The sequence below is a fragment of the Lathyrus oleraceus genome, chromosome 1 (assembly GCF_024323335.1).
Source record: "Lathyrus oleraceus cultivar Zhongwan6 chromosome 1, CAAS_Psat_ZW6_1.0, whole genome shotgun sequence".
NCBI classification, from domain to species: Eukaryota; Viridiplantae; Streptophyta; class Magnoliopsida; order Fabales; family Fabaceae; genus Lathyrus; species Lathyrus oleraceus.
Window position 1 is genome coordinate 113,265,689 of NC_066579.1, and position 26,685 is coordinate 113,292,373.

The 26,685-nt window shown below is 39.3% G+C and overlaps 1 protein-coding gene and 1 long non-coding RNA gene across 2 annotated transcripts; one reads left to right on the forward strand and one right to left on the reverse strand.

Annotated features, from left to right (window-relative positions):
* The first annotated feature begins 10,540 nt into the window (after positions 1–10,540).
* On the forward strand, positions 10,541–12,731 carry LOC127115499 (probable endo-1,3(4)-beta-glucanase ARB_01444). The gene has a single exon (XM_051047031.1). The coding sequence runs from the start codon at positions 10,676–10,678 to the stop codon at positions 12,689–12,691; it is 2,016 nt and encodes a 671-aa protein (XP_050902988.1). The 5' UTR covers positions 10,541–10,675; the 3' UTR covers positions 12,692–12,731.
* Positions 12,732–12,866: 135 nt separating this feature from the next.
* On the reverse strand, positions 12,867–13,798 carry LOC127115500 (uncharacterized). The gene is made up of 3 exons (XR_007800752.1): positions 13,664–13,798; positions 13,442–13,578; positions 12,867–13,327 (listed from the first exon to the last, which is right to left on the reverse strand). It is a non-coding gene; the product is annotated as an uncharacterized LOC127115500 (long non-coding RNA).
* Positions 13,799–26,685: the final 12,887 nt, after the last annotated feature.

The window sequence follows — 26,685 nt, forward strand, 5'->3', positions numbered from 1 at the left end:
GGGTCCATACCGTGACTCATACCAAAGTCCTCCTGAAGCAAGGGGAACTGATCCTCCTGATCATCATGGACGGGTTGCTGACCGGAGTTGACAAGTAGGATTGGGGTAGGCCCCGATCCACTGGGTTCATTAACCTCTCCAGCTGGAGGATCAGTCAACGTCTCTGGTTGAGTAGTGGCGGGATTCCTCTGCATCATCTGCCTGAGCTCTTGCTGCCCCTGAGCCACCCCTTGAACCACATCCATGAACTGATTCATGCGAATCTTCATCTCGGCGAACTCTGCTTGTAGGCTTTCCATTGCTCTCTGGTGGTTTCTGCGGGTACCATACCGGTGAATGCCTGGGTCAGCTATCCTGTTAGTGGAACACCAAATAATATGAGAACACCGCAGCGGTACCTGTTATGCAAGATATGCAAATGAACATGTAAATGCAATGACACGTTTATCGATTCCAAAGGGTATTCTACCCCCTTGATTCCAGTCTCACGCAAGAAGACCGAGTCGTAGATAAGCTTCGAAGATCAAGATGCAATAAGGAAAACCATCATATAAATGAGTTCGCGAAGGGAAACAGCCTTAGCCAATAGTACATCAAAAAGGATCTCCACAACAAGCCTGTGGATCATCACTACAATACAATAAGTAAAGAGAGGAACACAAAATCAGGAATCAGCCTCCTGTATACAACCCATAAGGACTGCTCCTTACTTCAGCCAGTAGTGCCACTGTGTCAGGACGATCTGGAGATTCTGTCAAACACCGGATAAGCAGATTCCTTTTGTGAATAACTCCATCCAACTCGTTGATGTGCTCTCTGTAGTAATTCCCATCATCTTCTCTGAATACCTCTTCAAGTCTGGATTTCTTCAAACCTGTCAGCACTTTGAGTTCCTAAATGTGTCCTTGAGCTTTGTTGAACTGATCTATGATATAGCCATTGGTTGAACGGGCTCACAGCAGCTCATGGTTCTTCTCCCTCAGCAGGATCTTCAACTTCTCCATCTGACCAGTCAATTGGACCACTGTCTCCTCCTCTTTTGCCTTCCGAGAAGCTAAAAATGTATCCCATTGCTCTTGCCAACCAGCTAACTTACCATGAGCATCTGCTAACTGCTGTTTGACTCGCCTCAACTCAGAACTGGATGATCTCAAGGCTTCGTCTGTCTTCCTGAAGAAATCCACCTCCACAACTAATTTCCTCTCTGCTTCCCCTTGCAATCTGACGGCTTCCCTCTTTTGATATTCCGCCTCATGGAATTGATGCATACAGTCTTGAAGCTTCACACTTAACTCGGAGTTTTCAGATTGAAGCTCCTCCATGGCATTTTTCAATTTGTCATACTCTTCTCGGTTCACCATTGTTGACTGCTCGGGAGTAGGTGGATACGAAGGTTCCTCAATAGGAAATGGCAGACCAAACTCTTCGACTCTTCCTTGAAGTCAATCTTCATACTGAGGGTAAGTCCTACAATCTCCTTTTCCAAGCACAGTCCTTCCTTTCTTGATCACCTTGAGCCAAGCCTCAGCTGCCTTACGGGATACAGTCAGATCAGATGAAGAATGGAAAAATAGAGATTCTTCCACATCCTTTTCCAAAGGCGGAGTTCTTAAAGCATATCCAAACTGTCTGACTGCCAGAGAAGGATTGTAGTTGATACCTCCTCTTCTTCCTACCAACGGTACATTCGGGAAGTTCCCACAACTGTGAATAATATCCGCCCCAAGCAAGCCCCGGTCTGACCACCAAGAAATATCTTTAGCTCTTATCCCCATCAATCTCTTCGACCAACTCAACGAGTCCTTGACATCAATGAACACTCCTGACTTGGGCAGGTGGGAACTGAACCACTTATAAAACAAAGGTGCACAACAATTCACTAATCCTCCCCGTCTATTCTCATTCCTGTGATGCACTGAATGAAAGAAATCTCCCAACAAGGTCGGCACTGGATTTCCCAACACGAAGAGGCGTATGGCGTCTACGTCCACAAATTTCGCCATATTAGGAAACAGGACGATCCCATACACACAAAGAGCCAACACAACATTGAAACCCCTCTGGTCACCATCTTCAAGCTTCTTCTTTGCTTCTCCCAGTAAGAAACTCAGATGAAAACCATTAACTTCTCCCTTCTGACACATATTAGCCTTCAAGACTGATTCCCCCAAATATGTGGTTGAAGAAACCATGCTGAGATCGGGCAGAAACTCGGAACTGTAGAATAGCAACTGCGGCTTGATAGGAATTTTGAGAAAACTAGCAACCTCCTCCAAAGTAGGGACCAGAATGTAATTCGGGAATGTGAAACACCTCAATGGAGGATCATAGAACTACAACAATGTAAAGAGAGTATCGTGTTGATCTTTGGAAAGAACCGTGATAAAACTTAGAATCAAACCTTAATCCTTTCGGAATCCTTCTAGAGAATCAGGATCCATTAACTTCATCAGTTGTTGAATAGGCTCCAAACAGACCACAGGAAACTTGTAGGCGACATGTCTCTTTCTGCCAATATCCATCTTAAGAGAACCAGAGAAACCCCGACCGGAATCAAGAGGAAGATGTAAACCCCCCTAGAAATAGATAAACATGTGTTAAATGATATGAATGCAAAATAATGTGATGCAATGATGTGACATGGGAATCAGGATTGCTGTATCGGCTTGAACATCTGTCGGGTTGCACTGTCTGAAGAGAAACCCACTGAAGAATATAATACAAGATCAAAGTTCTGCTCCAGAAAACCGGGTTGGTTGGAGGTTAAGGTTTCCTGAATTTAGCCCGCCCCTCACTGGTAGGTTCTAAGAATAGAAGTTTGTCAACTTCGGCCCTTCGGTCGAGAATAATACATTTACCACTGAAGGTTTGGCATTATTACAAGACAAAATACCTCCATTGACTCCCCTCAACAGGATATCCTAAAGCAAGTTTCCAGTCTCTGGGTCCTCGGATTGAGCAGCGAGAATGCGCCCACCAGAGCTAACATAATCACGTCTCGGAGGAGAGGCCTCGACTGAGTTCTCGGGAAATGGTCACCAGAGTCGACGATTTCTAGAGGAACATCTGCCTTTATGGAACACCCATAGGACATAATATATCCAAAAGAAACCTCGTCTGGATGTGGGTCTTCATGAACGACTTAACGTAGCAACACGTCACGCAAGCCTCATGACTATCCACTCTAAAACCTGTGTGTACACTCAAGCCTGAGTAATGGGCTTATCTCTCATAGAACACCCCATCCCAACAAACAAACAAACCAACACCAGAGCCAACAGATACAGCAATGATATGTACACAATGCAATGAAGCAGGTAAATGCTGAAAAATAAATAACTGTACAAAAGAATGAACACCCAATAAACAAACAACCTACAAAAGCTAGGAGGGACTCGCTCAGGGAAACCAGGGTCCCCAGTAGAGTCGCCAGCTGTCGCAACCTGAAAAAGGGAATGCGAAAAAACAACCGGCGAAGAAGAAAGGAATGACAGAAGAGTCGCCACCGTGCGTTATTTATCCCAAAGGAGGGAAAGGAAACGCTCGAAGTAAACCTGGAAAAAGGAAAGGAAAAGACAAGGTCTCGCAACCAAATCTTGGGTTCGGGAGTCGATTATGCGAAGGGAAGGTATTAGCACCCCTACGCATCCGTAGTACTCTTCGGGATCCACTCTTGTTGTTCTTGTCTAAAGGGTGTGGGTTTATCTAATGTACTAGTTACTAAAATAAATATCAAAAGAAAATGACTCGCACGGATGTCGCATCCACTGTATACGTATCTCATCTGAATATGAGAATCAGAGTCTTCGTAGCTCGGCTACCTATGGGTTAAGGATAAGTGTGCTCGGTAAGACATCGCGTCTTATGCCTATGTATCTCATCTGGAATGAGAATCAGAGCGAACCGTAGTTCGGCTACCTACGAGTTAAGGGTTGTGTTTTTTAGATAAACGACGTTACTATGCAATCTACCGGATGCTCGACCTTTGGAGACTTACTCGCCTGTAGTAGAAGGAGTTAACATGTTCTTAGGAGAAGAAAAATCAATGAGTTTGTTTGTGTTTTAGGATGCTCATGCAAAAAGGATGTCCTAGACAAAGGGACAGTGCTACCTTAATTGACATGCAAACGAGAGACTATACGAAGCCTAGCAATCCTATGGGGAGACGATCGCACCATACAAAACAAACATGTATAAAGTAAACGCGCCAACAAGGGGGCTCAAACATATATAGGTAGGGCTTTAGTCAAGAGGGGTCATATCAACCTCGACAAACAAGCCATGGAGGGGTAATCAAATGGGCTCTTAACCACTGACATTGAACGTCAGGGTGAGCAGATCAGAAGGGAAATGAGGATAAGACCTCATAGCTCTTAACCCTGGACGGGGTGAGCTCATGACAAAAAGTGGGGATTCAGAAAGGTGGAACCCTCTCCACTGACCAACCGGCCAAAAGATCTTGGGCTTTTGTTTTGAAGCATCGACACGCAGTGTGAGCATAAAGAACGACACACTGAATAACGAGGGATTGACTACTAATCCCTTTTATCCGTCAATTGCCTCTTCGTGGAGGTCTTTAGCATAAAAGTAAATAAACAAAAGAAAACATTGCCTCCTATCGAGGTCTTCCAGCTAAGAAAGCGATAAAATGCAGGAAAGAGGTAAAAAGGATCAAAAGATCTACCACACGGATAAAGATCCGAAGTAACAGTAACTAAAGAGACAAGAAACCCAGAGATCTCTCGAGCTGCCACCATCAAAGAAAGCAAGTCAGTACAGGTAGTCGGAATAAATCTCCAAGTGGTATCCCACAAATAAAGTGGAATACCAAACAGGCTATCTCTTCAGGTGTCATATGAGCCCTCACAAAAACTCAACAAACAGGTTAGAATAACAAGACAGGGTGCAATCAAGAGTTGCCCCAAATCAAAATGTAACCACATGAATCATGCCATTAAAATTCACAAAAAGAGCTCACAAAAAGAAACCAAGTGTAGGAGGCCTAAACCTCTTGTCAAACACATGCATCAAAAGGGTATCAAAATTCAAAGTCAGGGGGCAAGGATCCACACATCAAGACATGACATACATACTAAAACATGTGCCCACATGCAAAACCTAACGATACCCACTCTTCCAAATTCACCCATAATACCTCATACATTCAGAAATTTCAGGTTGACAGTATAAAGTAGTGGAAATAGGGCATACCTAATTGGGGAGGATCGATTGAAATTGAATTGCACCGTTGGCTTTGCAGAACAATCTTAGGGTTTATATGAGAGGGAATTGGTTCTTTGCAGATGAGTTCCCTTCAGTCTCTGGAGGTTTGCTCTGAATTAGTTAGAATCTCTCTAGCTCTTGGTTCCAAGGCAATTTCAGTGTGTCTTTAGCTTTCACCTCTTCTCCCCTTTTTATAACTTGATTTTTGTGGCTTTGTGGGCTCAAATGAGAGAGGTCCAAGTCCAAGATTTTTCTGTTATATTTTATTTATTTATTTATTTAATTTTTTTTATTTTCAAAACGCGTGGGCTTCGCCTAGCGAGCATGACAGTTCAAGAAATTCCTCTAAGCGTAGGTGATTCTGGTGGCTTTTCTTGGGACTCGCTAGGCGACCCATTCTGCTCGCCTAGCGAGCATGACAGCTCATGAACAAACTTTTGCTCCTTCAAGATTAACGTTTTGACTGATGAATAGACCCCATCTGAAATGTTGGAAGTATCTCAAGCCATTCTCTTGTGTTGACTGATCACCCAGATAGGACCCACAAAGTGTCTTGGATGATATTCAAGCTTCTTGGATCTAATTCCGATTGACATGATGAAATGCAATATGAAATGTTAAATGACCTAAAAATGAATGCATGAATGAGGGGGGCAAATTTTGAGGTATTACAATCCAGAAGCAGAAACAGAGAGAGTATTGCAACAATAACATAACTTCTTTCCGGATCTTCTCAGGAGTGAATCAGTACAGAAGCAGAAAGAGCATTGCAGCAGTAACCTGATGTATTTTAGAATTTCTCATGATTAACGCAGAAGCGGAATTCATAACGAAATGTTCAGACGGTGCACACCATAAACTCAGAATCAGAACTGTATGTTAAAGCTACACAACAATAAACCATTATGGTAGCAAAATTGTTCTCACACAAATACAATATTGTTATTATAAAAACTCAAGGTATAGATGAAGAACCAAAGCTTGTTCTAACATAATGTGCTTATATCTTCACAAAACCCATTGTTGAGGATAAATTTGTTTTAATTCTAAAGAATTTGAAAATGGACTTATGTCTAGAATGAAAAAAATGTATATCTTAGAATGTTAATTTCTTAGAATGATTAAATTAGACTCTGAGATTTATGATTCTGAACAGTTAGTCTTCTGAAGTGAGCAGGTTTCATGTATCAGAAGAATCCAATCAGAAGCTCTTTTTAAAAAGTTATGCCTTATGGATTCTAAAGAGTTGTTATATTAACCAGTTGTCAATCAAACGTAAGTGTGTGGTTCAGATTAAAGACAAGTGTCTTATACCGAAACATTGTAACAATTGATTGACACATTAGGAGAAGATATTTCTTTGAAATATGTTAAATCTCTCTCTACACATTCCCTTATTTCATATTTATTTCACTATTCTAGATTTTGTCATCATTGTAAAACCTATTTATAAACCCACTTCACTCATTATTCACACACTAATGCTACTCAGTATCCCACACTTTCTCTCTTTCTACCCAAAGTTCTTTGCAACCCTAAAACCCTTTTCTTCTCCATGACTGATATCTCTCAAGAACAAGCTACTCAATCTTCACAACAACAAGAACAACAATCATCTCAAGAACAAGAATAACAAAAAGAAGGTATTCAAGAGATCTTTATATCTACTCTTGTTAATGAGTTATAAGTTTTTTGTGAAATGATTGTGGATTTTGACAACCCGAAGGTCAACAGTTTTGACCTCACTAAAGATGTTAAAACCCAGGGATGGGAAGAGTTCTTCAATCGTCTTAAAGGGCCAGTTTATCCTAAACAGGTAAAATAATTTTGGATTTATGTTAATGCTTCAAAACTTCAAATTTCGTCTTATGTCTTAGGGCATAATTTATGCATTATTGAAAAGTTCATTGCCAAGCTTCTCAACCATGATGACTATATAAAAAGATGTTTTGATATGCCTTCCAAAAAGGAAAAGTTGGATGAAATTGCTGTTGTGATTTTTCAAGATAGAAAGAATTCATCAAATGCTAAGAATCTGCACCCCATGCTTAGAGTGTGGTTGAGGATTTTTCTAGGTTGTATGCATCAGAGACCTTCAAGTAATTCTTCATAATACATCAACACTAATCAGAAGTATATGTTGTTTTACATATCTTTTGGGATCAAGATGAACCTGCCTTCAATTATATTCAAGTATTCGAAGGAGTTGGTTAAGGAGACCATAAATGATGGTACTAAACCCAGAAAGTGGATTCATTTGGGAAGACTCATTTCTGATGTGCTTGTTGAAAGCAAGCTGGTAGAGACTCTGCAAGAGCTGAATATGACTAAGGAGATAGACACAGATGTAGGAAAAGTCTTCAATGAAATAAATCTGAAGAATATGTCTCTGATATATAAAGTTATTGATTCCCTCATAAGTTTTGGATAGGGATCCAATATCCTTCAAAAGGATACCCATTGATGAGTATCCAATTTTCACCAAAGTGGATCATCCTGAAATCCTAAAATCCTACATTGTTGACTACTTAGCCCCATGTATCACACATGTAGCTTATTCCTATGATGAACTTCCAGATGCTCCTCTTAAACTTCCTCTCAAAAGGAAAAGGAAAGCATCTAAGAAGGCTAGTGAAGGACATTTTGGATCTACAAAGATGGATAAGACTTCTGCAACTATGAGAAGGCCTCTGGGAATGATACTGGAAGCTAAAGGTGAAGGCTCTGGGAATATTGCGATAATTGAATAATCTCCTGCTCAAAAGCAACCTTCTGGTAAGTCTCCTATAGTTGAGACATATTTTCTTTCTGATCAATTCGTTAACACTGCATTCACTCCTCTTCAACCTACCCCACCAATATCGTCTGTAAGTATACTACTTGGAACCATCTCTACCCCTAAACAAAAACAATCCTCTGCATCTGAACCATTTGAAACCATTCTTTCTGAACAACCATAAATTCCTAAAACACTCATTTCACATCTTCAATCACAATTTGGGAATTCACCCTCTGAACATCTCAATGATACACCATCTGAACATCTCACTAATACACCTAATGAACCTATACAACCAGAAAATTCTGAACCAATCTCTTCACAACCTCAACCAACACAACCTGCAAATCCCCCCCTCTGAAACTCTTCATTCCATTCATACATCCTTTCAAATTATCATTTTTGAAATATGTACATTTCCAGATGCAACACCTTCACCACCAACACCACCACCTCATGCAAATATCATCGATGCCCCTATCATTGGCACCTTCATGGAACATATCTGAAACAATTCCCCATTTACTATTGACTCCTTAGATAAGACTATTATAGTCTCATTTGACTTTGAGGATGGAGTTGTACCTGACCCATACTTCCTCAGAACCCAAGTAACCCTCAACATACCTAAACCAAATGAATTAATGTTACAATTTAAGGCTGAAGCAATGACCGTCTTAACTCTCTCACTCAAGCTTGCACATATTATGTCAACCCTACTGAGAGTGATGCTATTTGGAATGATTTTAGAAGATGGGTCATTTCTTGCTCTAGGCAGTTGGGAGATATTTGCTATGAATCTACTCAGAAGATATTCCATGAAAAACTTCATGGTATCATGGAACCTTTTATGGAGTTGATCAACCTAAAATTGCTCACTGCACTAGAAGTTGATATGACTTTGATTGCTCCTAAAGTTACTTCTGCTTCTGAAGTTACTCTTCCCCCTGAACAACAAGTTATTTCTCAATTTTAGATTAGAGCTACCTCTAGAACAAAACCTTCTGAATCTGAATCCATTTCTCTAGCGCTGAAGACTTTAGAAGAATTGAAGCAAGAGAATGAAGTTGTTAGGTCTCATTTGGACAAACAAGAAGACATGTTCAAGGTACAAGCTCAGACCAACACCAAGATTGAAGAAGTGTTTCAAGTGATTATGTAAAGACTGTCACCCCAACCTAAAACCTTTTCTTTTTTCTGTTTCTGTTTAATGTTTTTGTTGTTGTTGTGGTTAATGTGTTATGTTTAATGTTTCTACTTCTTTGTATCTTTATCTCTTTAATATCAATGATATTTTCTTTTCTCCTTTCTATTTTATTTCCTTTATCTTTTTTATCGATGACAAATGGGGAGAAGAGTAAATATGATTTTGATATACTTATTTTCCTTTATAATCCCAAACATCTAACTATGATAATTCTGAATGATCTGGGAACTTTGAAAAAGAAACATAGATATGACTTTCTATCTAGGCTCTAATACAAGCCAGATTCTGATAAGGAATCAAGAGTTTCTAACCAGACTAATATGCTTCATCAAGCTATGATTAAACCAAGCTTAAAGGCTTAACCAAACTCTAATACAAGACATACAGAAATATTCTTGATAACCAGGCTTTCTGATGCCAGGATTAAAGAAATTTGAATCAGAATCTCATACAGAGAAGTTCTTACTTTCATGTCGTTTGAAATGTTTTATGTATTAAAACTATTTTGAGTCTTAAACTCAAGGGGAGTTTACAAACCTCCCTCTGAAAGTTGAGAAATATTTTTGATAATATAAAACTCATGAGGGGCTTACAAACCTCATTCTGATATGTTTTCATGTGATTAAACTAAGTAAAAATTATTCATCAAAATATAAGGTTTTGTCATCATAAAAAAGGAAGTGATTGTAAGAACAAGATTTAGTTATGTATCTGACCTTATATTTTGATGATAATAATACATAGATTCATAAAAAATAATTTTGTACCGTAATGATTTTGTTAAATGTGTAGATACTAGATACAATTTCTGACTCTGAAAAAGTGACGTGTGATGTTATCAGACTCTGAACCTAGTGCACTCAGACTCTGAGTTGTGTGTTCTACAAAGATAATTAAACTCTGGATTACTCTACTCAATGCTTATGAACATCAGGCTACGAAAGCATGAACCCCAGTGATAGTCAATCTATGAGATAATTTTTCAGGAAAACCATGAAGAGAGTAACATGTCTTTTGAGTATCACCATTCTCGTAGAACATGTGCATCGAAGACTATCCATTTTAAAGAACTACTAATTTTTTAATATGTAATCTTTAAAGAGTATCTCGAGAATATTTAGCAAGAATCTGCAAGAGAACCCTTTTTATAAAAGTATTTATTTAAAAAGAAAATATAGCAACTGAACCGTTAAGTGTAAAAAGCAAGTTTGAAACTGTTGAAGCATAGCCTCTCCCATGAACAGCTAGTAACACCATGTTCATCATTAAACCTATATATACACTTTACTTCCCACCACTAAAACCATCCAATAACACAAAAGACAGACCCTTCACCTTCCAAACCACAATCCTCCCAAAGATTTTACTATAAAAACTATCCATCACCATATCCATTATCATTACTACCACCTTAAACAACACTTTTTAGTCTTTCAAAAACACCAACATCACTCTTATCAGTTGCAATGTCTACTACTAACAACAAAAACAACAAACCTTTTCTGTTCCCACAAGCTAATTCCACTGTCCTCCCTGACCCCTCCAACTTCTTCTCTTCAAATCTTCTATCCACACCCCTCCCCACTAACTCTTTCTTCCAAAACTTCACTCTCAACAATGGTGACCAACCTGAACATATTCATCCTTATCTCATCAAATCATCTAACTCATCACTTTCTGTTTCATATCCATCTCGTTCTTCAAACTCTAAAGTCATATCTCAGGTCTTCAAACCTGATCTCACAATCACTTCCTCAAAAAAAGATAACCAAAAAGGTTCCAATGGAAAACATGTCATCTCTTCCTATAGTGACCTCAGTGTCACCTTAGACATACCTTGTATCAATATGACTTTCTTTCTTGTTAGGGGAAGTCCTTATGTCACTCTTTTTGTAACAAAACCAACTCCTCTTTCCATATCAACCATTCATGATATCATTTACTTCTCTTCAAATGATTCATCTACAAAGTTTACTATCCGGTTTAACAACAATCAAGCATGGATACTATATGCTTCTATAAAAATAAAGTTATCACATGGCCGGTCCGAGATCACTTCCGAGGCCTTTTCCGGCACCATTAGGATAGCTTTGTTGCCGGATTCCGACTCGAAACATGAGGCTGTTCTTGACAGGTACAGTTTCTGTTATCCCGTGTCAGGTGATGCTATACTTAGAGAACCATTTTGTGTTGAGTATAAATGGGAGAAGAAAGGTTGGGGTGATTTGTTGATGTTAGCACACCCTCTTCATCTTCAGCTTTTATCTCAGAATGATTATAATAATGTTACTGTTTTGAATGATTTCAAGTATAAGAGCATTGATGGTGAGCTTGTTGGTATTGTTGGCGATTCTTGGATTTTGAAAACTGATCATCTTTCTGTTAGTTGGTACTCTACAAAGGGTGTGAAAGAAAAACATCATGAAGAAATTGTTTCATCACTTTTTAAGGATGTTGAGGGTTTGAGTTCGTCCTCAATAAAAATTACTTCATGTCTTTCTTTTGGAAAATTGATTGCAAGAGCTGCAAGACTAGCTGTGATTGCTGAAGAGGTTTTTTTCTATGATGTGATTCCAAAGGTTAAGGTTAAGCAGTTTTTGAAGGAAACTATTGAGCCTTGGCTTGAAGGAACTTTTAAAGGAAATGCATTTTTGTATGATAAAAAGTGGGGAGGCATTGTTACTAAACAAGGGTGTAATGATTGTAATGCTGAGTATGGTTTTGGAATTTACCACAATCATCATTATACATTAGGATATTTTGTTTATGCAATTGCTGTTCTTGTTAAGATTGATCCAGCTTGGGGTAGAAAGTATAAGGCTCAAGCCTATGCGCTTTTGGAAGATTTTATGAACTTGAGCACAAGTCTGAACTCGAACTATCTGCGTTTGAGGTGTTTTGATCTTTACAAGTTGCATTCATGGGCTGGAGGGTTAACAGAAAATGCAGATGGAAGGAATCAAATGTCAAGCAGTGAAGCTGTGAATGCATATTATGCTGCGGCATTGTTTGGAATGGCATATGGTGATGCTCAAGTTGTGTCCATTGGATCAACACTTGCAGCATTGGAAATTAGTGCATCAAAAATGTGGTGGCATGTTATGAAGGATGGGAATTTGTATGATAAAAGTTTTACAAAAGAGAATAGGATCATGGGAGTTCTTTGGACTAATAAGAGGGACAGTGGGTTGTGGTTTGCTCCAGCTGATTGGAAAGAAGCTAGGCTTGGTATTCAAGTTTTACCATTGTGTCCTATTTCTGAAGTCTTGTTTTCTGATGTTAAGTATGTGAAAGAACTTGTTGAATGGGCATTGCCTGCTTTGAAAAGAGATGGTGTTGATCAAGGATGGAAAGGGTTTGTGTTTGCCTTGCAGGGAATTTTTGACAATGGAGTTGCTTTGAAGAATATAAAAAGCTTAAAGGGGTTTGATGAAGGTAATTCATTGACTAATCTCTTGTGGTGGTTGCATAGCAGAGGATGAAGTGTTGAGAGAGTGAATGGTTTATGGTATTCTGAAAGTAATTGAGATCAATGTTACAATTACTTTATCTTTATGTATTGTTCTTAATTACAATGTTGTTATGAAGGATTGGTGCATTTCATATCTTAATATATACTGTCAAAAGATATATTTTGATAAAAGTATATCACATTAATTCTAATCAAATCAACTAAAGCTCTCATGTTCAAAAAGCAGAATATAAAGTGACACATTCAAAAAATTGTAGAAAAATTAGAATGAAAATTAGTTTGAACCTATGGCACCTTAAATAAGAATAGAAAATTGTGCTCAAAGTGAAGATGACCATTTTCTGGACTATATTGCCAGAGGCCCCAGAGTCTTTTTCTCCATCATGTTTCTAATATTCAATCTTATTTTTCTTGTTGTATTGTTCTCTGCAGTGGATGTTATCCGTCCTGCATGTTGCAGCGGCGTAAGAGGTTTTTTTGATCATCAATTTCCCCAGCTTTTTTAGGTTTTTTTTCAGGTTTTGGGGGGCTTTTTTAGGTGCCTTGTATTGGATTTGTGTGCTACTGTTGTATTGGCATACCTTATGCCATTATTTCTTTAGTTCAATAAATCTTTTTGCCTTTTCCAAAAAAAACACAGAGGCATCTGCAGAAAGAAAGAAATGACATTATAACAATTTATTTACTAATGGAAAATGAAGGATACAAGTCCACAAGGTGTATACCATTAGATAATTTTTGGTTTTTTGATAATACTTACTTTTTCCGTCAATTATCTTCATCTTCATCTTCATTTATGATATTAGATTGTTCATGTGATTCATCTTCGTCTTTATTCATCACGGATTGTCCATGTGATTCTTGTTTTTGTGCTTGAGCTTGATATATTTCAGCAACCTGAAAACAAGGGTGAAGCGATCAAATAATTCAATTTTTAATTTCTAATTTTATTATTAGTCGGATAATAAAGACAGTGTTTTACCTGCTTAGACGATGAGGCTTGATCAGGGGATTTGTTAGCCGTATGGACTCTAACTAGACGTGGAAATCGGAGAGATATGCCCTTTACAGAATGTCAAACACCACCAATAAAGTAAAAAGCTATTATCAATTAAAAAAATGTTACTAACAAAAGAATTCCAAAGTAAAATGAAAAATGGTGGAACTTCCATCATTAATTCATTAATTCTAATACCTTATCCGGATATTCCAAGGTAAGACAAAGTTCCTTGGTGTGATCACTGCAAGCGCGAATGACATACACGTGAAATTTGTTGGAAGCTCAAAGGCAAATCTCCTAACTGGAAGAAGAAAAGTGGTTGTGCATTTCAGGCTAGTAATTCTGATCAAGGGCAGCAACCTCATCCGTCTCAGTTTCCATTCACTACGGAGAAACTAGACAGACTGTACAAACTCCTTGAGTCTCCAACCCCTTCTTGCTCTATAGCAACAAAAGATAATTCTGCATTTCTTAGTGTCAGTCCCAGTCATACTTGGATAGTAGATTCAGGAGCCTCCGATCACATGACAGGTGAATCTACATTGTTCTCTTCATATAGTCCATGTGCAGGTAATCAAAAAATAAAAATTGCAGATGATTCTTTTTCAGCCATTTCAGGTAAAGGGTCAGTTGTGTTGTCTCAAATGTTAACTCTTAAAAATGTCCTTCATGTTCCAAATTTATCTTGTAATTTAATATGCGTGAGTAAATTAGCCCAAGATATAAATTGTCAAACTAATTTTTTCCGATCTCACTGTGTCTTTCAGGATTTGAACTCGGGGAAGATGATTGGCAATGCTAAGGAGAGTGGAGGACTCTACTACCTTGAAATTGGATCTGCATCACAACTACCTTCAAAAACAATAAGTTCCTGCTTTGAGTCTTTTTCTATTTTGAATAATAAAGATGACAACATTATGGTATGACATTTAAGATTAGGTCATCCTAGTTTTTGTTACTTAAAACACTTGTTTCCTAAGATATTTCACAATAAAAACTTTTCTTCGTTTAAATGTGAAGCATGTGAATTTGCAAAGCATCATCGTTCCCAGTTTTCAATACAACCTTATAAACCATCAAAACCTTTTTCTATTATACACAGTGATGTTTGGGGCCCTAACCGTACAAGTACACTCTCTCTCAAAAAATGGTTTATCACATTTATAGACGATCATACAAGAGTATGTTGGGTGTACTTGTTAAAGGGGAAATCGGATGTTTGTCAGGCTATAAAGAATTTTGTTTTAATGGTGCAGAACCAATTTCAAACAAATATCCAAATCTTTAGAAGTGATAATGACAAAGAATATTTTAACACTATCCTGGGTGATTTTTTTTCTAAAAAATGGGATTGTACATCAAAGTTCATGTCCTAATATTCCTCAACAAAATGGAGTGGCCGAAAGGAAAAATAGACGTTTACTAGAGGTTGCTAGAGCTCTACTTTTTTCAAATAAAGTACCAAATTATTTGTGGGGCAAAGCTGTTTTAACATCTGGGTATTTAATTAACAGAATGCCCTCCAAAATTCTCAAATTTCAAACTCCTATTAACGTCTTCAAAGAATGTTTTCCTAGTACTCGTGTTTTAACTGATTTGACTTTAAAAATCTTTGGTTGCATAACCTTTGTTCATGAACATAAAAATGTAGGAAAACTTGAGCCACATGCTATAAAATGTGTCTTTGTTGGATACTCCCCAACCCAAAAAGGATATAAATGTTTTGATCCAAAAAATAAGAAAATGTTTGTCACCATGGATGTTACATTCTTTGAAAATAAACCTTTTTTTGATGACACTCATCTTCAAGGGGGGAGATAAACGAAGACTCGTTTCAAATTGAGGACATGAGTTTTTTAAATAACTTATCTTTACCAATATCACAAAATTCTAAGTTTTTTACACCTGCACCAACAGAAAATGGCCGCGATTCTTTATCTGATCCTACTCCTGTCATGAGTAAGGAACCTTGTGAATCCGAGCCTACATTTTCTCTTGTAGAAAACAATGAGAATCCTGAAAACGATGATAATGATGATCTAATTGAAATGCCACAAAATAATGAATCACTTCAACAAAACAAATTTGAATTAGGAAACGAGACTTGGAAAGGAAAGGTTTTTGTGAAAAAACACCACAAAGGAAAGGACAAGTCCACATCTCAACACTGCCAGGAATCTGAACCGGGGAATGATCAATTTCTTAACAAAAGAAAAGGTAAGTCTATCTCTGTTTCTGAGAGTCGTATTTTGTATCCTGATATAGATGATCCTGTTGCCATTAGAAAACCTGTCAAATCTTGCACTAAACATCCCATGTCCAATTTTATATCATATTCAAATTTGTCTTCATCTATGTCTGTCTTCACTTCAAAATTGTCTAGTGTAGAAATTCCAAAAAGTGTACAGGTTATTCTACAAATTTCAAAGTGGAGGGAAGCTGTACTTGAGGAGATGAAAGCTCTAAAAAAGAACAAAACTTGGAGTGTTACGCCACTACCAGATGGCAAGAAGACAGTTGGATGCAAATGGGTGTTTACTGTGAAGTATAATTTAGATGGGTCAATTGAAAGATACAAGGCTCGCTTGGTGGCTAAAGGCTTTACTCAGACCTATGGTATAGAATACTCAGAGACATTTGCTCCTGTTGCAAAATTGAACATTGTCATAATTCTTTTGTCTTTTGCTGCTAACATGGATTGACCTTTGCACCAGTTAGATGTTAAGAATGCCTTTCTTAATGACGATTTAGAAGAAGAAATATATATGGACATTCCTCCTGGCTTTGAAAACAAATTTGGATCAAATGTGTGCAAACTAAATAAGTCTTTGTATGGATTAAAGCAGTCCCCTAGAGCTTGGTTTGAAAAATTCACTCAGTCCATGAAGAAACAAGGGTACATCCAAGGACAGGCTGACCACACCTTGTTCACAAAATTCTCCCACGATGGGAAAGTTGTTGTCCTGATTGTTTATGTTGATGATATTGTCCTTACTGGAGACGATACAATGGAAATGGCAAGAGTAAAAGAGAAATTGACAGTAGACTTTGAAATCAAGGATCTGGGATTCATGAGATATTTTCTAGGTATGGAGGTTGCTCGGTCAAGAAATGGTATTGTGGTTTCACAGCAGAAATACATTATAGACTTGTTGAAAGAAATAGGAATGAGTGGATGTCGTCCTGTAGATACCCCTATGGATCCTAATGCTAAACTTTGGGGAGAAGGTAATGTTTCTGTTGATACTGAGAGATATCAGAGATTGGTTGGGAAACTGATTTATTTGTCACACACCCGACCTGATATTGCTTTCTCAGTTAGTGTAGTGAGTCAGTTTATGCATTCTCCTTTCGAGGAACATCTTGAGGCAGTATATAGGTGTTAGAACAGGGATAGAGTATCGGGATTTGTTATCGTCTCCACAGGGATTATGTGATATTGCCGCCGTTCGACAGTTGTTAAGTTCTTAACTTATAGTAACAAGGGGGTTTTAGTTTTCGGTTACGGTAGCTTGCATAAAAAGTAAGAAATTGCGGTAAAAGTTTTGGTTTTACGATTTGAGAAAGATTGTCAAAGTTAGGGTTCGACGATCACTTTGCATGCCTATGTTCGATCAAACAAAACTCATAAACTCCATTAGATGATAAACACATTCACAAAATCCTCCCAATGTGTTTATTTCTAACACACATTGTGGGTGTTTCCCATTTTGATACATTGTTGATTTCTCACACAATCTATCAAAATGACAACTTTTAGGTTTAACTTTTTAGTGAACAAACTCATTCAAGACTATTTCTAGCTAAAGAACAAGGATGGATGAAAACCTAGGTCAAGAGTTGGAAAACACCTTTCAATAATAAACCAACACAAAGAGTTATCAATAAAACAAGGTTTTCACCATACATTCATCATCAAAGAGTTTACAAATGAAGATCAACCCATATACATACAACGCTTATGATCATCTACATCTAACCTTGACAAAATGAAAGACTTAACTACTCATTTTCATGGTAGCTTGAACAACAAGTTTCGGAAGAAGGTTGATCAACATCCGAGTCGAAGAATCGAGATTGGATGGGAATCCACCTTCTTTTTGTAAAATATTGTCAAGAGAAGAAGAAGAATGAGAAATGGGGTTTTTAGGGCACAAAAATCACCTCCTAGCAAAAAACAAGTAAAAAGATGATAAAAAGAAGTTTTGTTCCAAAAAGTAGCCCATACTACTTATAGAAATGGTTGTTGAGCTGTCATGCTCGCTAGGCGAACAATCCTTCGCTAGGCGAAGCCCTCGCTTCTCTCATTCGCTCCAACGAGTCTTGATGTTTTTGCTACTGTAAGTGTTCGCTACTTGCTCGCTGGATGCTCGCCTAGCGAATACTTCGCTACTTCCCTCGCCACAACGAGTTTTGATCTTTTTGCTACTGGAAGTGTTCGCTACTTGCTCGCTGGATGCTCGCCTAGCGAATACTTCGCTACTTCCCTCGCCACAACGAGTTTTGATCTTTTTGGTTTTGTCCAAGTCTGGGAGTGTTCGTTGGCATCTCGCTGCGTGCTCGCCTAGCGAATGCTTCGCTACCTCACTCGCCTAGCGAGCTTGCTTATGTTCGCTTTCTTTCTTGGTTCCTTTGCCATCTTTCTTGTGCCTTAGTTTTCTACTCTTTCATGCCTAATTCCTGCACAATAACACACAAATTAAAGGTACCAAGATCATTTTACATAGTATTTCAAATCAACAAAAGCAAGGGCGGTTTCGAACACTTTTTCGACAAAAAGGAGTGAAAGATGCCCACATTTGATAGCTCAAATAAGCAAACTTGGGCATCTAACAACTCTCCCCAACTAGATTCTTGCTTGCCCTTAAGCAAAGTATGCCTCTTGAAGGACAAGAGGATTTGCTTAAAGAAAAAGATTTCTCCGAAATCAAATAAAATGGCTCAAACACAAGAGAATCAACCAGACACAAGTTCCCAATGGTTAGAATAACACAATACACAAGAACTAAAGCCTTATAGCAATGCAAAACATGTATCAATCCACAACATGTATCAATCCACAACAATGTTATCCTGAATGAATCACCCTATCTCTCCTCTTCAAATAAGGATTGAAGTAATTACGCGTTTGCAACCGCGGGAACAATTTCACTCTCCAACAAACAATGCAAAAGTCAATTCAATTCATACAATGTCTAACAATTATAAATGAAAATGCGGAAGCACGAAGATCACTAAGGTCTTTTCCGGTTGTAGCTAGGTCAGGTTTACAAACAAGGGTCATATCTAAGGCCATTGAAAACGAACTTGCCGACGCAAAAGAGACATTCATTGTACAAGCTATTCACACATCTCAACTTCGTTCCACTTGTTTCTCATTTGAAACCTTCACAACTCTTATTTCACAACTCAATTTTGTTTTTCACTATTCTTCTTCCAAGCAAGCATTCATTTTCATTTTTTTTTCACATCGTATTCACAAAACAGATGTTTCTCTTTTCTAATTTTTTTTTCAATGCTTGCTCGGTTATTCAAGAGTTGTGGCACCTACCGATACTCATTTCCGTTCTCCCCAACTTATCTTTTACTCACCCCAAGTGAATGCTCTTGACTTTTTACGGCAAAAGAACAATTATCATAATTTCAGGGTTTCAAGAAAAAAGATTTTGACGTCTCGCCTTATTTCAAGCTGAGATTCAACTGTTTAAGCTCAAAGGGATTCACGAATACTCTCTGCTCACGGGTAAGTTGTATTTGGAACTGGTTGTGCTCGAAAGAAAACAAGCGCCTTGATCATTTCTAATTGCTTCCACAAATTCACAATAATAAAAGACAAAGCATGAATCAAATGAATCAACACAGTTTATTAGAATCCAGCATTTTAGTGTACAATGGAGGTTTCCTCACAATTTGTGGTTCTAAGCCCTAGGTGAATCATTCATTCAATTATGTTGCAAAAAGAACAATATTCAATTACAAAAAGAGTAAAGTTCTTAATGCATTCTAAAATTCTAACCGGAGGTAACCATGTACATTAGCATTATTCGCTTGTTTATTTTTATCATCGCCATCCAAGCTCGGATGCACCTTCATTGGATACTTCTTTGAGGAGCAACCAATCTAGAAGGTTTGACCCTCAACAATCAAAAATTTATTAAACAAAAGAAATTCAAACCAAACACAATAATTTAAAACATAAACAACAACCATCACTTCAAAATGTTAAAATGTGCGTGGGGGACAAAACACCCCAAAAAGTACATAACCAAAATACCAAATATCTGAAAATACAAGAAAATAAAGCATAACATAAAAAAAACTTAGTCCTCATAGGACTCAGAACCCTCTTCACTACCGGCCTCAGAACCAGAATCATCATCATCATCATCAGCAGCAGCAGCATCATCATCATCAGCACCAGCAGAACCATCAGAACCATTGAAAGAATTTTCTCCCACAACCGGTTCATGGAATCCAAAACGGCTATCTCCGTGTTTTCGCAAGGAGCCAACGAATCATTGAATGGGGCATGGGAAAGATTTAAATCCATACTTCGAAAGTGCAAAGGGCATGGTTTTGACGAATTGATGCAAATCCACATTTTCAAGAATGGCCTTCAACCTAATTGCAAGACTTTATTGGATGCTACCTCGGGTGGTTCTTTGTTGTCTAAAAGCGCCGCCGAAGCTACTGATATCATTAACCGTATGGCTCTAAATGACCTCCAAAGTCAAAGTAGAGGCAACACTTTGAAGAAACCGGGAGTGCTTGAACTTGGGACAAACGATGCTATTCTTGTCCAAAATAAACTCATTTCACAACAAGTTGAACTCTTAACTCAACAAATAAAAGAGTTGAAAGAGCCTTCAAAAGCTAAACAAATAGCTTGTTGTGAGCTTTGCAAGGGTGATCATGACACCAGGTTTTGTCCACCTCCCGGGTTCGAAGAGGTGAATTACATGGCGAACCAACGAGACTACCAACCGAGGAAACAACAACTACAACCGTATCAACAACATCCTCAAAATCAACAACAACACTTTCAAGGGAATCAAGGGCTCCAACCATGGGCTAACTATCACCATAACCAAGGTTATGGGGGTGGTACTTCTAGCCGTCAAAATCCTTACCAACCTCAACAACCTCCGGTCGTGACTTCAAAGTTAGAAGAGACATTGACACAATTTATGCAATTGTCGATGGCTAATCAAAAGAGCAACGATGTGGCAATTAAAAATCTCGAAACTCAAGTCGGTCAACTTGCTAAACAACTAGCGGAACAACAACCCGGACCATCTTTTTCGGCGAACACGCAAACGAATCCAAAAGAGCATTGTAAAGCGATAACGACGAGAAGTGGAAGGGAGTTGATTAGTGAGAGTGAAAAAAGAGATGAGAGTGAAAAAAGAGAGGATGAGAAAAAAGATGAGGAGAAAAAAAATAGAGGATAGCATTGATGTTGAAGTTTGGGGAGTGGAGTGAGGAAAAAGTTGAAAAAAATGAAAAAAATGGTGAAGTAGAAAATAAAGAAAGTGTGGAAGTTAAAAAAAATAAGAGTGATGAAGTGAAGGTGGAGGGAGTAAAAAAGAAAAGAGAGAGGAATTCTAGAGTTTCTAAAGGAAATGAGGTAGTGGGCGCTACTCCAATCCAAAACCTTCCGTATCCACATGCTCCATCTAAAATGGAGAATGAATGGCATTACGCCCGGTTCATGGATATATTCAAACAACTTCAAGTGAACATTCCGTTTGCCGAAGCATTAGAGCAAATGCCTAAGTATGCGAAATTCATGAAAGACATACTTACTAAAAAACGGAGGTACACGGAACTGAAGACAATTGTCCTAGATGCTAGTTGTAGTGCAATCATTCAACGGACGCTTCCGAGAAAAGAGGTTGACCCGGGACGAGTTACTTTGCCGGTTACAATTTGTGATGTCTATGTCGGAAAAGGGCTAATTGATTTGGGGTCATTGAAATGAAGGCCATCCGGATGACTTTGCAATTGGCCGATAAGTCGACTACCCATCCTCATGGGTTAGCCCAAGATGTATTGGTCAAAGTTGACAAATTCTTCTTCCCGGTTGATTTCATTGTGATTGATATGGAAGAGGATGATGATGCTCCGCTTATTCTAGGCCGACCGTTCATGAAAACCGCACGCATGATGATTGACGTTGACGACGGTTTGATGAAAGTAAGGGTCCAAAATGAAGAAGTTACTTTTGATCTATTCGAAGCCATGAAGCATTCAAAGGATAGTCGTGATAGCTTTCGCATTGATGTGACTGAAGAGGCAACTTTTGAAGTTTCTAAACATATTCATGAATTTGTGCCCGGACAGTTGGTCCTTTTGTTCAATTCTAGGTTGAGGTTATTCCCCGGAAAATTGAAATCTAAATGGTCTGGGCCATTTCGTGTCAAAGAAGTCAAAGAGTATGGAGCTGTTGTCATTAAGGACTTGGAGAAGAAAGATAGTTGGACGGTTAACGGCCAATGTTTGAAGATTTATTTTGGCGGTCTTGTGGATCGCGAGAGCTGTGCAATCTGCTTGGATGCTCCTCTGTGAGCATCTCGAACCGTCGAGCTTATCCGACGTTAAACAAGCGCTTGTTGGGAGGCACCCCAATATTGTAAGTATTTACAACTTTGTGTTGTGTGGTATTGGTATTCAAATTGGTGGAACCTTACTGAATTGTGCTGTGCAGTGCTGTTTTGAAAAAAACAAGATCTTGTCATGTTCGCTAGCTGCTCGCTAGGCGAAGACAGTAGTGAGCTGTTCGCTAGGCGAAGACAGTAGCGAGTCGTTCGCTAACTCTTCGCTAGGCGAATGTTGCGTGACATAACTTTATTTTATTTTTCAGAGGGCCACTCATTTGGGCCCAAAACCCATGTATTTTGTTTTAGTCTGAACATAGGGTCACGAACTCACTCTCACTTTCACACTTTTCACTTCCATCTCACACAAAAACTTTGAGAATCATCCTTGTGCAAACCCTAACTGTTGCATTTCAGAATCAATCAACCTCTTCAATCAGGTTTGTTCTGTCTCCATTCCTTTGTGCTTTCAATGTTGTAAATTCTAAAGAATGAGTCATTAGGGTTGAATTTGGGAGATTGGGTTTTGCATGTATGTTTAGAACGATTCCTAGCATGTTAAATTACTTTGTTTCTGGAATGGGTATCATTAGACTTTGGGTTTTCTGAAATTGAATTGTTAACAGTGGAGAACTCAGAATCCCGTAACATTCGTTAGCATCTTCGCTAGGCGAATCTGTGGCGAGCATTCGCTGTCACTTTGCTAAGCGAACCCGTAGCGAATCTTCGCTGGGTCCTCGCTAAGCGAAGCTGTAGCGACCATGACAGTATCTGGTTTTTTTTTTGATCTCTAATATGTTTTGTGGTTGTGTGTTGTTTCTTTTCTATGATTTTATAGATGACATCCAGGTCAAGTGCTGCAAAAAAGAGAAAGGTCGGGAGCACTTCCCGCACTGTGCCAATTCAATTTGACAATGATAAATTCGTTGGGGCAAAGCAAGCCGCACGTTATGTGGCGTTGGAGAAAAGGAAAATCTTACCTGAGAAGAGGTTTTTGATCAACGCACAAGGCGATTATCGGACATTTGCAGGGTTGATAAATAGCAAGAAATGGGACAAGTTGATCTCTCCACCCGAAAGCTATGATATTGATATAGTGCGCGAGTTCTATGCGAACGCGCTGCCAAATGACGACGAGCCTTTCACTTGGAATACAAGAGTGTCAGGACGTCAGGTCGCTTTTGATTGGGATGCTATTAACCGAGTGCTTGGTGAACCGCTCCATCTGGGAGTTAATGAGAGGGATGCATACCACAGAGATCTGAGGCTCCACAGGAACACTGATACTATTTCTGCGGCCCTGTTGTTTGAGGGAAAGTCGGTTGAGGTGAACCCATCTGGGGTTCCTGTGAGGTACCATCGGGAGGATATGATTCCCTTGGCTCAACTGATCTTGATGTTGGTTCTGACTAACATTTGGTCCACTGTATTCTAACATCGGGAGGGTGAAACTACCCTCCCGCAGTCAGGTAAGGATTCCGTCCGCAATCGACGATCGATATGTGGACAAGTACTGTAAGCCGAAGAACTTTCGAGGTAGTACAACTACTGATGATTCCGGGGCTGCTGATGGTCCTGGTGCTTTTTCTCAAGGGTTTGATCCTTTCCAGCAAGCTGTTTGCAATTACAATTGGGATTGGATGGCGGCGACTCAGCGCGCCATGATTGATATACATGACTCTATGCACGTATTACAGTTGCAGGTACGTGACCTTTCTGGAGAGCATCCTATGATGACGCGTGAGCAGTTCCTGCAACATGCTAGCTGACCTGAGGACAGGCCTCTTTTCAGAGAGGGGGCGGGTGCTGGTAAAGCAAGGGGGCAGTTAACTCACGCCCCCGACTTCAGCCCGCTCTCTACCATGGACTTCATCTCAATCGCAATGATTCCCGCCACATCGATCTGTACATTAGTTAGAATACAGTGGACCAAGTGTGCCACTGGGATCGGCACGGTCGACGTGTGTGATTTGGGCTTAATGTTAGTCAGAACCAGCATCAAGATCAGCTGAGCCAAGGGAATCATATCCTCCCGATGGTACCTCACAGGAACCCCAGATGGGTTCACCTCAACCGACTTTCCCTCAAACAACAGGGCCGCAGAAATAGTATCAGTGTTCCTGTGGAGCCTCAGATCTCTGTGGTATGCATCTCTCTCATTAACTCCCAGATGGAGCGGTTCACCAAGCACTCGGTTAATAGCATCCCTATCAAAAGCGACCTGACGTCCTGACACTCTTGTAGTCCAAGTGAAAGGCTCATCGTCATTTGGCAGCGCGTTCACATAGAACTCGTGCACTATATCAATATCATAGCTTTTGGGTGGAGAGATCAACTTGTCCCATTTCTTGCTATTTATCAACCCTGCAAATGTCCGATAATCGCCTTGTGTATTGATCAAAAACCTCTTCTCAGGTAAGATTTTCCTTTTCTCCAACGCCACATAACGTGCGGCTTGCTTCGCCCCAACGAATTTATCGTTGTCAAATTGAATTGGCATAGGGCGGGAAGTGCTCCCGACCTTTCTCTTTTTTGCAGCACTTGACCTGGATGCCATCTGTAAAATCATAGAAAAGAAACAGCACACAACCACAAAACAGATTAGAGATCAAAACAGAAAAACCAGATACTGTCATGGTCGCTACAGCTTCGCTTAGCGAGGACCCAGCGAAGATTTGCTACGGGTTCGCTTAGCGAAGTGACAGCGAATGCTCGCCACAGATTCGCCTAGCGAAGATGCTAGCGAATGTTACGGGATTCTGAGTTCTCCATTGTTAACAATCCAATTTCAGAAAATCCAAAGTCTAATGATACCCATACCAGAAACAAAGTAATTTAACATGCTAGGAATCGTTCTAAACATACATGCAAACCTAAAAAACACAATCTCCCAAATTCAACCCTAATGACTCATTCTTCAGAATTTACAACATTGAAAGCACAAAGGAATGGAGACAGAACAAACCTGATTGAAGAGGTTGATTGATTCTGAAATGCAACAGTTAGGGTTTGCACAAGGATGATTCTCAAAGTTTTTGTGTGAGATGGAAGTGAAAAGTGTGAAAGTGAGAGTGAGTTCGTGACCCTATGTCCAGACTAAAACAAAATAAATGGGTTTTGGGCCCAAATGAGTGGCCCTCTGAAAAATAAAATAAAGTTTTGTCACGCAACGTTCGCCTAGCGAAGAACTAGCGAACGTCTCGCTACTGTCTTCGCCTAGCGAGCAGCTAGCGATCATCTCGCTACTGTCTTCGCCTAGCGAGCAGCTAGCTAACATGACAGGATCTTGTTTTTTTTCAAAACAGCACTGCACAACACAATTCAGCAAGGTTCCACCAATTTGAATACCAATATCACACAACACAAAGCTGTAAATACTTACAATGTTGGGGTGCCTCCCAACAAGCGCTTGTTTAACGTCGGATAAGCTCGACGGTTCGAGATGCTCACAGAGGAGCATCCAAGCAGATTGCTAAGCTCTCGTGATCCACAAGACCGCCAAGATAAATCTTCAAACGTTGGCCGTTAACCGTCCAACTATCTTTCTTCTCCAAGTCCTCAATGACAACAACACCATACTCTTTGACTTCTTTGACACGAAATGGCCCGGACCATTTAGATTTCAATTTTCTGGGGAATAACCTCAACCTAGAATTGAACAAAAGGACCAACTGACCGGGCACAAATTCCTTCTTCCTAAGCTTTTTGTCATGATACTCTGGAGTTAGCTCTTGAATATGTTTAGAAACTTCAAAAGTTGCCTCTTCGATCACATCAATGCGAAAGCTATCACGACTATCCTTTGAATGCTCCATGGCTTCGAATAGATCAAAAGTAACTTCTTCATTTTGGACCCTTACTTTCATCAAACCGTCGTCAACGTCGATCATCATGCGTGCGGTTTTCATGAACGGTTGGCCAAGAATAAGCGGAGCATCATCATCCTCTTCCATATCAATCACAATGAAATCAACCGGGAAGAAGAATTTGTCAACTTTGACCAATACATCTTGGGTTAACCCATGAGGATGGGTAGTCGACTTATCGGCCAATTGCAAAGTCATCCGGATGACCTTCATTTCAATGTTGCCAAGCCTCTTCACTACAGACAATGGTATTAGATTAATGCTTGACCCCAAATCAATTAGCCCTTTTCCGACATAGACATCACCAATTGTAACCGGCAAAGTAACTTGTCCCGGGTCAACCTCTTTTCTCGGAAGCGTCCGTTGAATGATTGCACTACAACTAGCATCTAGGACAATTGTCTCCGGTTCCGTGTACCTCCGCTTTTTAGTAAGTATGTCTTTCATGAATTTCGCATACTTAGGCATTTGCTCCAATGCTTCGGCAAACGGAATGTTCACTTGAAGTTGTTTGAATATATCCATGAACCGGGCGTAATAC

What these genes read in the sequence shown, in the direction of transcription:
- LOC127115499 (XM_051047031.1), top strand. Translation starts at nt 10,676, where the DNA reads ATGTCTACTACTAACAACAAAAACAACAAACCTTTTCTGTTCCCACAA.